Source organism: Sinohyriopsis cumingii, chromosome 6 (assembly GCF_028554795.1).
Source record: "Sinohyriopsis cumingii isolate HCF-2022 chromosome 6, ASM2855479v2, whole genome shotgun sequence".
In the NCBI taxonomy this organism is placed as follows: Eukaryota; Metazoa; Mollusca; class Bivalvia; order Unionida; family Unionidae; genus Sinohyriopsis; species Sinohyriopsis cumingii.
In genome coordinates, this window is record NC_142966.1 from 148,555,062 (window position 1) to 148,568,127 (window position 13,066).

The 13,066-nt window shown below is 35.5% G+C and overlaps 1 protein-coding gene across 2 annotated transcripts in view; it reads right to left on the reverse strand.

Moving 5' to 3' along the window:
• LOC149798239 (vascular endothelial growth factor receptor 1-like) overlaps nucleotides 1-13,066 on the reverse strand; it is a 157,820-nt gene that overhangs the window by 101,293 nt on the left and 43,461 nt on the right. For both annotated transcript variants that reach the window (XM_089963358.1, XM_089963357.1), the window contains exon 3: nucleotides 5,190-5,371. In XM_089963358.1, coding sequence (XP_089819484.1) covers nucleotides 5,190-5,371 — 182 coding nt within the window. The remainder of the gene's footprint in view (nucleotides 1-5,189; nucleotides 5,372-13,066) is intronic.

Sequence of the window (13,066 nt, forward strand, 5' to 3'; positions counted from 1 at the left end):
GAAGTCATACTGAACCATTTCCATCTAGGACCAACTAGACGTTATGTGTTCCGGCAAAACCCCATGTCGAGATGAAATTTCATTCAAAGGAGTAGCCATAATAAGATTTTCAAGTTGGCTGCCAAGATATCAGATCAACACCAGTTTTATTTAAGACCAACTAAATATCATATGAACCCCAAATGTTGATACGCCGATTAATTAACGAGTTCAAGGAATAAAAATAATTTCAAAGATGGTCACAGATCAATGTGGTGGCCAAACTGAATATTAAAATGACACCATTTTCAGTTAGGGTATGTGATTAATGTGTGTAAAGTTTCATGACAATCATCCATGTAGTTTAGTAATAGTAGCAATAATACACTTGCATTAATGGACAGATCAGTGATGAACAATAGGCCATCCCAATAGCTATTCTGGTTTCTGCTTAAACAAAGTAAATCAACATAACTAAAGTGTGTGACTCAATATTCCACAAGTGTACCTGGAAACTAACCTACCATCAATGTAAACATAACCTATGTATGACTAACTGAATGTTCCAACCAGAGTGTACCTGGAAAATGACCTAAATGCAGAACCTAGCTAATGTGTGATAGGCTGAATGTTACTCCAGAAATGCAAAACCTAGCTAATGTGTGATAGACTAAATGTTCCCCTAGAAATGCAAAACCTAGCTATTGTGTGATAGACTGAATGTTCCTCTAGAAATGCAAAACCTAGCTACTGTGTGATAGACTGAATGTTCCTCTAGAAATGCAAAACCTAGCTAATGTGTGATAGGCTGAATGTTCCTCTAGAAATGCAAAACCTAGCTACTGTGTGATAGACTGAATGTTCCTCTAGAAATGCAAAACCTAGCTATTGTGTGATAGACTGAACGTTCATCTAGAAATGAAAAACCTAGCCATTGTGTGATAGACTGAACGTTCATCTAGAAATGAAAAACCTAGCCATTGTGTGACAGACTGAATGTTCCTCTAGAAATGCAAAACCTAGCTATTGTGTGATAGGCTGAATGTTCCTCTAGAAATGCAAAACCTAGCTATTGTGTGATAGGCTGAATGTTCCTCTAGAAATGCAAAACCTAGCTATTGTATGATAGACTGAATGTTCCTCTAGAAATGCAAAACCTAGCTATTGTGTGATAGACTGAATGTTCCTCTAGAAATGCAAAACCTAGCTATTGTGTGACAGACTGAATGTTCCTCTAGAAATGCAAAACCTAGCTATTGTGTGATAGACTGAATGTTCCTCTAGAAATGAAAAACCTAGCCATTGTGTGATAGACTGAATGTTCCTCTAGAAATGCAAAACCTAGCTAATGTGTGATAGACTGAATGTTCCTCTAGAAATGCAAAACCTAGCTATTGTGTGATAGGCTGCATGTTCCTCTAGAAATGCAAAACCTAACTAATGTGTGATAGACTGAATGTTCCTCCAGAAATGCAAAACCTAGCTCATTTGTGATAGATGGATGTTCCTCTAGAAATGCAAAACCTAGCTAATTTGTGATAGACTGAATGTTCCTCTAGAAATGCAAAACCTAGCTAATGTGTGATAGGTTCAATGTTCCTCTAGAAATGCAAAACCTAGCTAATTTGTGATAGACTAAATGTTCCTCTAGAAATGCAAAACCTAGCTAATGTGTGATAAGTTGAATTTTCCTCTTGTCTGCCTGAAAACTAACCTAAATGCAAAACCTAGCTAATGTGTGACAGACTGAATGTTACTCCAGAAATGCAAAACCTAGCTATTGTGTGATAGACTGAATGATCCTCCAGAAATGCAAAACCTAGCTAATGTGTGATAGACTTAATGTTCCTCTAGAAATCCAAAACCTAGCTATTATGTGATAGACTGAAGATTCCTCTAGAAATGCAAAACCTAGCTAATCTGTGATAGGCTGAATGTTCCTCTAGAAATGCAAAAGCTAGCTAATGTGTGATAGGCTGAATGTTCCTCTAGAAATGCAAAACCTTGCTAATGTGTTTTAGACTGAATGTTCCTCTAGAAATGCAAAACCTAACTGTGTGATAGACTGAATGTTCCTCCAGAAATGCAAAACCTAGCTCATTTGTGATAGACTGAATGTTCCTCTAGAAATGCAAAACCTAGCTAATTTGTGATAGCCTAAATGTTCCTCTAGAAATGCAAAACCTAGCTAATTTGTGATAAGACTGCATGTTCCTCTAGAAATGCAAAACCTAGCTAATTTGTGATAGGTTGAATGTTCCTCTAGAAATGCAAAACCTAGCTAATTTGTGATAGACTAAATGTTCCTCTAGAAATGCAAAACCTAGCTAATGTGTGATAAGTTGAATTTTCCTCTAGTCTGCCTGAAAACTGACCTAAATGCAAAACCTAGCTATTGTGTGACAGACTGAATGTTCCTTTACAAATGCAAAACCTAGCTAATGTGTGTAAGACTTAATGTTCCTCTAGAAATGCAAAACCTAGCTATTATGTGATAAACTGAAGATTCCTTTAGAAATGCAAAACCTAGCTCATTTGTGATTGACTGAATGTTCCTCTAGAAATGCAAAACCTAGCTCATTTGTGATAGACTGAATGTTCTTCTAGAAATGCAAAACCTAGCTCATTTGTGATAGACTGAATGTTCCTCTAGAAATGCAAAACGTAGCTGATTTGTGATAGAATGAAATTTCCTCTAGAAATGCAAAACCTAGCTAATGTGTGATAAGTTGAATTTTCCTCTAGTCTGCCTGAAAACTGACCTAAATGCAAAACCTAGCTATTGTGTGACAGACTGAATGTTCCTTTACAAATGCAAAACCTAGCTAATGTGTGTAAGACTTAATGTTCCTCTAGAAATGCAAAACCTAGCTATTATGTGATAAACTGAAGATTCCTCTAGAAATGCAAAACCTAGCTCATTTGTGATTGACTGAATGTTCCTCTAGAAATGCAAAACCTAGCTGATTTGTGATAGACTGAATTTTCCTCTAGAAATGCAAAACTTAGCTCATTTGTGATAGACTGAATGTTCCTCTAGAAATGCAAAACCTAGCTAAATGTTCCTCTAGAAATGCAAAACCTAGCTAAATGTTCCTCTAGAAATGCAAAACCTAACTAATGTGTGATAGACTGAATGTTCCTCTAGAAATGCAAAACCTAGCTGATTTGTGATAGTCTGAATTTTCCTCTAGAAATGCAAAACCTAGCTCATTTGTGATAGACTGAATGTTCTTCTAGAAATGCAAAACCTAGCTCATTTGTGATAGACTGAATGTTCCTCTAGAAATGCAAAACCTAGCTAAATGTTCCTCTAGAAATGCAAAACCTAACTAATGTGTGACAGACTGAATATTCCTCTAGAAATGCAAAACCTAGCTCATTTGTGATAGACTAAATGTTCCTCTAGAAATGCAAAACCTAGCTCATTTGTAATAGACTGAATGTTCCTCTATAAATGCAAAACCTAGCTAATTTGTGATAGGCTAAATGTTCCTCTAGAAATGCAAAACCTAGCTAATGTGTGATAAGTTGATTTTTCCTCTAGTCTGCCTGGGAAATTACCTAAATGCAAAACCTAGCCAATGTGTGATAAGCTCAATATTTCTTTAGTCCACCTGAAAACTGACCTAAATGCAAAACCTAGCTAATGTGTGACAGACTGAATGTTCCTCTAGAAATGCAAAACCTAGCTAATGTGTGATAGACAGAATGTTCCCCTAGAAATGCAAAACCTAGCTAATGTGTGATGAGTTGATTTTTCCTCTAGTCTGCCTGGGGAATTACCTAAATGCAAAACCTAGCCAATGTGTGATAAGCTCAATATTTCTTTAGTCCACCTGAAAACTGACCTAAATGCAAAACCTAGTTAATGTGTGATAGACTGAATGTTCCTCTAGAAATGCAAAACCTAGCTAATTTGTGTGATAGGCTGAATGGTCCTCTAGAAATGCAAAACCTAGCTAATGTGTGACAGACTGAATGTTCCTCTAGAAATGCAAAACCTAGCTATTGTGTGATAGGCTGAATGTTCCCCTAGAAATGCAAAACCTAGCTCATTTGTGACAGACTGAATGTTCTTCTAGAAATACAAAACCTAGCTCATTTGTGATAGACTGAATGTTCCTCCAGAAATGTAAAACCTAGCTAATGTGTGATAGACTGAATGTTCCTCTAGAAATGCAAAACCTAGCTCATTTGTGACAGACTGAATGTTCCTCTACAAATGCAAAACCTAGCTATTGTGTGACAGGATGAATGTTCCTCTAGAAATGCAAAACCTAGCTATTGTGTGATAGACTGAATGTTCCTCTAGAAATGCAAAACCTAGCTATTGTGTGACAGACTGAATGTTCCTCTAGAAATGCAAAACCTAGCTATTGTGTGATAGACTGAATGTTCCTCTAGAAATGCAAAACCTAGCTCATTTGTGACAGACTGAATGTTCTTCTAGAAATACAAAACCTAGCTCATTTGTGATAGACTGAATGTTCCTCTAGAAATGCAAAACTTAGCTCATTTGTGATAGACTAAATGTTCCTCTAGAAATACAAAACCTAGCTAATTTGTGATAGACTGAATGTTCCTCTAGAAAAGCAAAACCTTGCTAATGTGTGATAGACAGAATGTTCCTCTAGAAATGCAAAACCTAGCTAATTTGTGATAGACTGAATGTTCCTCTAGAAAAGCAAAACCTTGCTAAGGTGTGATAGACAAAATGTTCCTCTAGAAATGCAAAACCTAGCTAATGTGTGATAAGTTGAATTTTCCTCTAGAAATACAAAACCTAGCTAATGTGTGATAGACTGAATGTTCCTCTAGAAATGCAAAACCTAGCTATTGTGTGATAGGCTGAATGTTCCTCTAGAAATGCAAAACCTAGCTATTGTGTGATAGACTGAATGTTCCTCTAGAAATGCAAAACCTAGCTATTGTGTGATAGGCTGAATGTTCCTCCAGAAATGCAAAACCTAGCTCATTTGTGATAAACTGAATGTTCCACTAGAAATGCAAAACTTAGCTAATGTGTGATAGGATGAATGTCCCCCAAGACTGCCTTAAAACTGACCTAATGCAAAAGTTAAACCTAGCTAATGTGTAATAAAACTTAACTGGAATACCGTGTACATATATACAGACAGACAGACAGACAAAAAGTAACAATAAAATGCCCACTTAAAAATGGTAGGGCAACCAAACTATGTACATACCTTAATGTTTTCTTCTTGTTCAATGACCCATTCTGCAGGATAGATGCCTCTGCAGCTCAAAACAAGACCATCTCCCTTTTGAAGAACAATGGAGTCATTAAGGAATTGAGCCTCTGTCTCATTGTCATAGGATATCACTGGTCGAGGATCATATCTCTTTGATATACCCATTGGTTCCATTTCTAGAAAAATTGCAATATATTACATTTTAACTGTAAAACAAGAAGTCTTCCCTTGAGCTTTGACTTTAAAATAAAAAAATTCAACACTAAGGTTTCAATATGTTAACACTATCTACACCTTGGTAGATCAAGCTGATATTTTAGTGTATTGCCCATACCGACATCTCCCTTAGTATGTAATGCCATTTAACTAATAGCATGTAACAGCTATGCATTGTATATTGGCCAAAAATGGTGGAGGCAAATGACTTTAAAATGCTACTTTTAAGTTTAATATCAAAAGTGTGACTATGTAACAGAGAGAAGCCATTACAGGTGTATTTGTACAAACATGGATTGGCAGTGGAAAATTGCTTATTTATGAGTCCATTCAACTTATGTGCTCCTTTTGTCTTGATCATATATGAACAGTGTTCAAATTTAAAGAACTTAATTTGATTGGATGCAGTTTCTTGCTGCTGCATCCAGTGAAATTCACACACCCAAAGCACAGAAATATCTGCTTGATCTGCCAAGGTATAGATATGGTTAACATAGCAGAACTTTGGCAAGTGAAGATGGTGATGAGGAAGCTTTCCAGTTCATTACAGTATACTGTACTGCAATTATATGCTGCTTTCTATATAAGAATTTTTAACAATTAGGTTTGGTTAGGACCAATAGCATTTTTTTTATATTATTTTGTGAGCACCACATCAACAAAAATACTTGTGATACCAGACCGAGTCTCAACCATCAAGATGTCAATCATGTTATTTTGAATTTGTCAAATGGACTAGTAACCAAGACCAATTTATAGTGCACTTAATTATATTGCTCTATCCGAGTGACCCTTGTAAGTGATCAAGCACTGTAATTTCAAATGTGCACAAAATATAAAGAACCTTTACAAATACATGTACTGTTGTTTATACTTATCAAACACAGAGACTGTGTTTACAGGAAGGATTGCTATGCTGACATATTTGGACTCAATAAACTGAAAATATTTTGATTTCCTACAGTAATATATTTCATCTTGTGGTACAAAATATGTTATATTAACAAGAGCAAAGCCTTGAGTTAAAATACATCATTTCTGTACCGCAAAAATACATCCGGTATTAACGTAGAAAATGAAAGTTTTCTTTTTATTATAAACCAAACTTACTCCATTCTTCGGCACAACATGCGTCCCCTCACCTCCATTTCATGAAGTCACATCATTTTCAGAGGCTGTTAGAGGTATGACCTATATCAGTAAATTTACAGCAATACTGCAACTTCAATGACTTGCCATTATAAGCCCTAGGATTTTTCCAGCATATTCCAACCTGACCTATTCCGTGTAACTTGCTGTCATTACTAGATAGTGGCTATAAAACTGTAATCACTTGCTCAGTCCCCTTATAATGCACTGGTCAAAATGCAGTAAAACCACCTGCTCAATTCTCATGTAATGCATCATTCAAAAAACCCTTGAAACTCTAATCAACTGCTCAGTACTTGTGTAATGGATTGCTCAAAAACATGTTGAAACTCAAATCACATTGCAATGCTCAAAGGGGCCCCAAGTGGCCGTGTGGTCTAAAGCGCTCTCCGTTACGGATCACTGCCATCTCACCTCTGTCTGCGTGGGTTCGAATCTAGGATTCGGCCAATGTGTGTATGTGACAAAGCTTGCCAGTAGCTTCTCATGGGTCGGTGGTTCTTCCCGGTGTTTTACCGGGTACGCATAGCCTATCGTGTGCTGAAAAATGGCGTTAAACCCCATAACAACAACAACAGCAATGCTCAAATACCTAGTAAAACTAGGATCATTTGCTCAATCCCTAAGTAATGCATTGCTCAAATACATGATAAAGTTTGCTCAGGCAACATGTTATAAGCTGCATGTTTAAAACACTGGCTACCTAGACAACCCAAAATGTCTGATTCCTGGCATAGTTCATTTTGATTTCATTCAGCTAATACTGGCTGAGGATAGTGATGATTACAATAATCTTTAAAGTTAGGAAATGTATCAGATTATTGGAGCTTGGAAAGCAATAATGGAGACACCAGTGAGAGGTTCTGAGCCCCAAATGGTATTAAATACGAGTCAGTCTGTTTGAAAGTATTGTTGATATCTTCTCATCAATGAGAATTGCATATAAATATATGATAACTATATGTCTGTCTGTAGTCTGCATACTGGAAATACAACCAAGAATATCAATATATATGAAAGGGTACCACCTACCTTCCAAAGATGGAAAGACCATTAAATTCATATGTGCATTGATATGTATCATATCGCAGGCTGTGTATCATGAATCATATTGATACACGGCACAGGTATATTGTTTCACCCCTATCAAATACACAACAAAACACAACTCACTTTCCTCTGGTCAAATACCTGGTCCCCATGTAATGCATTCTGCTGCTTCACAATTTAAAAAAACTCACATAAATGAAAAACTCCAACTGAAAATTTCTACTGTACACATTTATAGACCCAAACTGCTTTTTTAATGGATATAAATCCTCAAATCATGATTATTTGAAGTAATTCTGTGATCATGCCCATCTACATGTACATACCTGTATTTGCAATGTCAAACAACTCATCCAACAATATTAAAAAAAAACGAATATGTGGAGAAGTGTACTTAAAAAACTGAAACGGCTAAATGTGCCAAACATATAGATACCATTCTTGATAATACTTATTCCTAAACCAATGTCTTTCAAACACTCTTTATAAAGGTATTAAAGAAAATAGGACTTGTAAAAAAGATTAGAGGTTTAATGTCAGCTCAGCTGATTCAAAAAGCATACAATACAGTTGTTTTTCCATTTATCTACTTCTGTACCTGTGTGGGAAGAAAACAATACATGTACATGTAATTGTTCTTATATGTACAGACTATACAGCAAACAAAAAACAGCAGGCAGGGTGATTTTAAATGTCAAATATATTTTCAAATCTGCACCATCTCTTTTCAACACTGGTAGATGGAGGCCAATTAAGGATTGTCTTATTGTTAAGAAGTTCTTCTAACTTTCAAGGCTTTAAATAATTTAGCTCTAGAATATCCTGTTTTTAAGCTTGTACAGCTCATTAGCACAAAAAGTACATGGTTAAGTAAAATGAATGATTTATTTATGAATAACAAAAGTTTGGACAGAGTATATGAGCAAATGTTTTCATTATACCAACATAATTTTAAGGAACAGTTTCAAACATGATATTAAACAAACACCTAATATTTCTGGTTCTGAGAATTTCTATCTCTGAAAACTTTTAATGAGCAAATCTCAACTTTATGACCCCATAAGATATGTGTATGGCAGCTGTATATATTTATGTGATAGCAGTATGTTAATTTTGCCTAATTTGTATTAACTTCTGTTCTGCATGTCTTCATTTATGCATTAAGTGTTAACTTTGTACATTCCTTATTAATCACATATTTGTTTTAACTGCAGAGCCATAATGTAAGCAAGCAGTGTTAGCTAATTATTTCAACTCTGATAGATTATTATTATTATTATTATTATCATCATTATATCATGCCTGTTGGTTCAATAAAGAAACCCACAAACCAGCATTTTTATGTCTGATCTCACCTTTTCATAAAACACTGCAATTATCACAGAGTGCAGATAAATGGTTTATTTATCAAAGAAAGATATCATAAGTAAATGTGTACTAAAATTTATACATCCTAAGAAGGGTTTTAGTGAAACCCATATTCCGATATAACATTTATTCATTCAAACATAGCAATAATCAGATACTGGCTGTATGAGCAAGACTATTTTCATTTACAGTCAACCCGACATCGTAAGATGTAATTTATTAAAAACCCAATTCTGATACCATCCTCCATTCAGGTGAAGTGGTGATAACAAGATTTTTAAGAAGGCCAGTGTGGTGATCATACTGGATGTGCCAATGGCATATCTTTTATCTAGTGAAACCCCCATGGCCTTGTTTCTTCTCATTCAGGTGGACATAGTGTTAACATGATTTTTCAGGATGGCCACTTCAGGTGAAGTGGTGATAACAAGATTTTTAAGAAGGCCAGTGTGGTGATCATAATGGATGTGCCAATGGCATATCTTTTATTTTGGACCAACTAGGTATCTGAACAAGTCTTCTAGTGAAACTCCCATGGCCTTGTTTCTTCTCGTTCAGGTGGATGTAGTGTTAACATGATTTTTCAGGATGGCCACCATAATAAATATCAGATTAACACCACTGTAGCAAGACCTAGACATCATATGAGGTCTTTTAGCAAAAAAACCATGTTGATATGACCATCCATTCAACTGAAGTAGTGATAAGCTTTTCAAGATGGCAACTGTAGCAGCCATATGAAACATCAGATTGGCACCATTTTCATTTAGGACCAACATTAAACGTTTCTGGTAAAAACCCATGTCAATATGACTTTCCATTCAGGAGAAGAAGCAACACCATTTTCATCTAGGACAAACAACACCATGGGATGAATATGTGTTTAAAGTTTTATGGCAATCCTCAAAATAGTTTTGCACTAACAAACTTGTGCTGACAGACATACAAATGACAGACCATCTTATAAGCTCTTCTGGTCTACAACCAGTTCAGCTAAAAATGATAGTGTTTCCAGTTTTATGAAAAGAGACAATGGGGTTGGTCAGTTTGGAAAAAGATTTTTTTTTCTTTATTCATTTTTCCCCTTCCTTGTACTAAAAACTCTTGGCTGTGGCATAATCCAACAACACCTGCAACTAGGCCAGATATTACTCACCTGGAAAACCAAGTGTAAATTTGTTAACACAAATTCATACATGCAATGAAACTATGAAATGGAAAAAGGTTTGGAGGACTTTGTTATCCCATTACCTATCAGTCCTAACAAAGTAATTTGTATATTTCTGGTTTCAGGCTAAAAAAAAATATTGGGCTGGTTGGTCATAATAAGACTTCTTTCTTTACTAACTTTTCACCTTACAGTTAGCAAAAGTGAACCACAGTTGCATGACATGATTTCTATTCCTTTGAGAAAAGAAACTGTCAGTATTACTCAACAAGTTACATGATAGTTTTACATTTATTCTCTACATAATTACTAATGTTATTTGTGTTTCATGCAAATCTGAATGACAACAATTAGGGACAGTAGGCCAAGGCATCCATTACTGAATCATGCTTTCAAGTCTATGTCCAGAAGGTGCTAAAAGATATTGGGCAGAACATTCATCAAATCTAGACTTTGTCCATTGCGGTTTGGGGTGGCTTTTTCTGGACAATTTTTTTTAATGGTCAGCATCTGGAAAACTGGTGTGTCAAGGTACCTGGATTAAAGAAAGTAATTAAATTATGGACGTTTTTCAGGTGAAAAGTCTATCAGGTTATCTTTTTTAAAGCTAAAAATACAAAATATTAATTTATCATAATTTGCAATTAATGACACATAGTATATGAAATGCAAAAAAAATATATATACACATACAGGTAATAACATGAAAAGAACTGGTATGTTATTCATTTGAATGTAACAATACTATTTTAATGTAGTTAGTGAGTTAGGTTTGTTTTTGTTGGGCAACGACAGAAAGGTATCTTGCCAAAAGGACAAAATACAGCAAAATTTTTCCACAATTCCCCAACCTAGATTACCTCCCCCCCCACCGATTCATCAAGCAAGGAGCACATGTCAACATTTTTTTTGGTGGCATATAACTACTGCATTAATATGCACTCTGTGCTTAATGAGAGTGGATTTCTCCAGGGTGCTGCTACAGTGACAGGTTTCTGGTCGTTGTTCTCAGAATAATGTTGAGAACAGTGTGTCCTTAAATTTTTTACCAACATAACAAGTCTTTCATTTAATACTTTCAAATCTTTTGCAGTACAACAATGGAAAGGTTATTTTCTGTTGGTATCAGTCACCAGGTCAAAAAATTTCATCAATGCTGTAGTCTTGTCCTGAATTAAAGACATAAAGAATATTATACTCGCATCTTCTGAGAAAATAAATCATCTTCCTATCAATTTCATGTGTCTCAATGTAAGGTCATTTAAGCTTGACAGACCCAGTAGTAAGTGACTATGGTGACACTGCGCAGTGATTTCCTACTTTTCAATCCAAAATGTGCTCTGACCCCACCCACCCACCATAAATGTCAAGATATATATAATGGGGTGGGAAGAAGTGAAATGATACACCTGTGCCACATATGTATATGATTCATACTATACATCCTACACTATGATACATTATTGATACACATACATGTATCAACTTGATGGTCTTTCATCTTTCAAAGGTCTGTCACTAGTGGGGTTGTGCTGTTTTTTTACATTTTGACATCTTGTTTGTATTTTCAGTATGCAGATTACAAACAGAAAGTCTTATCATCTGTTCATATGCCATTCTCATCCCTGACAAGATAAGAAAGAAAATACTTCCAAAGAGACTACCTGTTAGGTGTCATTGATTTTCACTCATCCTTTAAGGCCATTTCAGGCTGTTCCATTGATTAGATGCAGGACTCCTCTTGGTCACCATGCCCTTTGGTTTGCACTGCATGAATGTTTTAAAAGCATCTTAAATACGGAAGGCATGATGGTGTTACCTTCAAAACAGCAGAAATAGTGCAATTTCCTCATGCAAGGAAAATCATACCTAGAACAAATCTGGTAGCAATTTAGACAACTAACAACCAAATCTATCATACTGTACCTTTTACCAATGCAAAATGACTGCAGATGACAAACAACCAAATCAATCACACTGTACGTTTTGCCAATGCAAAATGACTGGAAAGATGACTAACAACCAAACATATCACTGTACTTTTTGCCAATGCAAAATGACTGGAAAGATGACTAACAACCAAATATATCACTGTACTTTGTGCCAATGCAAAATGACTGGAAAGATGACTAACAACCAAATATATCACTGTACTTTTTGCCAATGCAAAATGACTGGAAAGATGACTAACAACCAAATATTTCACTGTACTTTTTGCCAATGCAAAATGACTGCAGATGACTAACAACCAAATCAATCACACTGTACTTTTTGCCAATGCAAGATGATTAACAACCAAATATATCACTGTGCTTTTTGCCAATGCAAAATGACTGCAGATGACTAACAACCAAATCAATCACACTGTACTTTTTGCCAATGCAAGATGACTAACAACCAAATATATCACTGTACTTTTTGCCAATGCAAAATGACTGCAGATGACTAACAACCAAATCAATCACACTGTACTTTTTGCCAATGCAAAATGACTGGAAAGATGACTAACAACCAAATATATCACTGTACGTTGTGCCAATGCAAAATGACTGCAGATGACTAACAACCAAATCTATCACAATACCTTTTGCCAATGCAAAATGATTGCAGAGGCTACTAGCACTCATTCTATTAAAAAAAATTATTGCAATACCTATTCTCCTACAAATTAAGAAGGTGATTATAACTTATGTGGATTGGAATCTGACCCCATGCCAATTCTGTACTAATAGGTTTTTCTCCTCACATTATCATGGTTAGTCACTGATTATATATACAGAGGATCTCAAATGGGTAATCATTTAATACTGAACTCATGAAATTTATGAATTTCATGAATTATGAATGTTTTAATTTGAACCCCAGTTTTAATACCAAAGTTAGTTTTTTACTCAGTCTGACCTCCAGTTTTGACACCAAG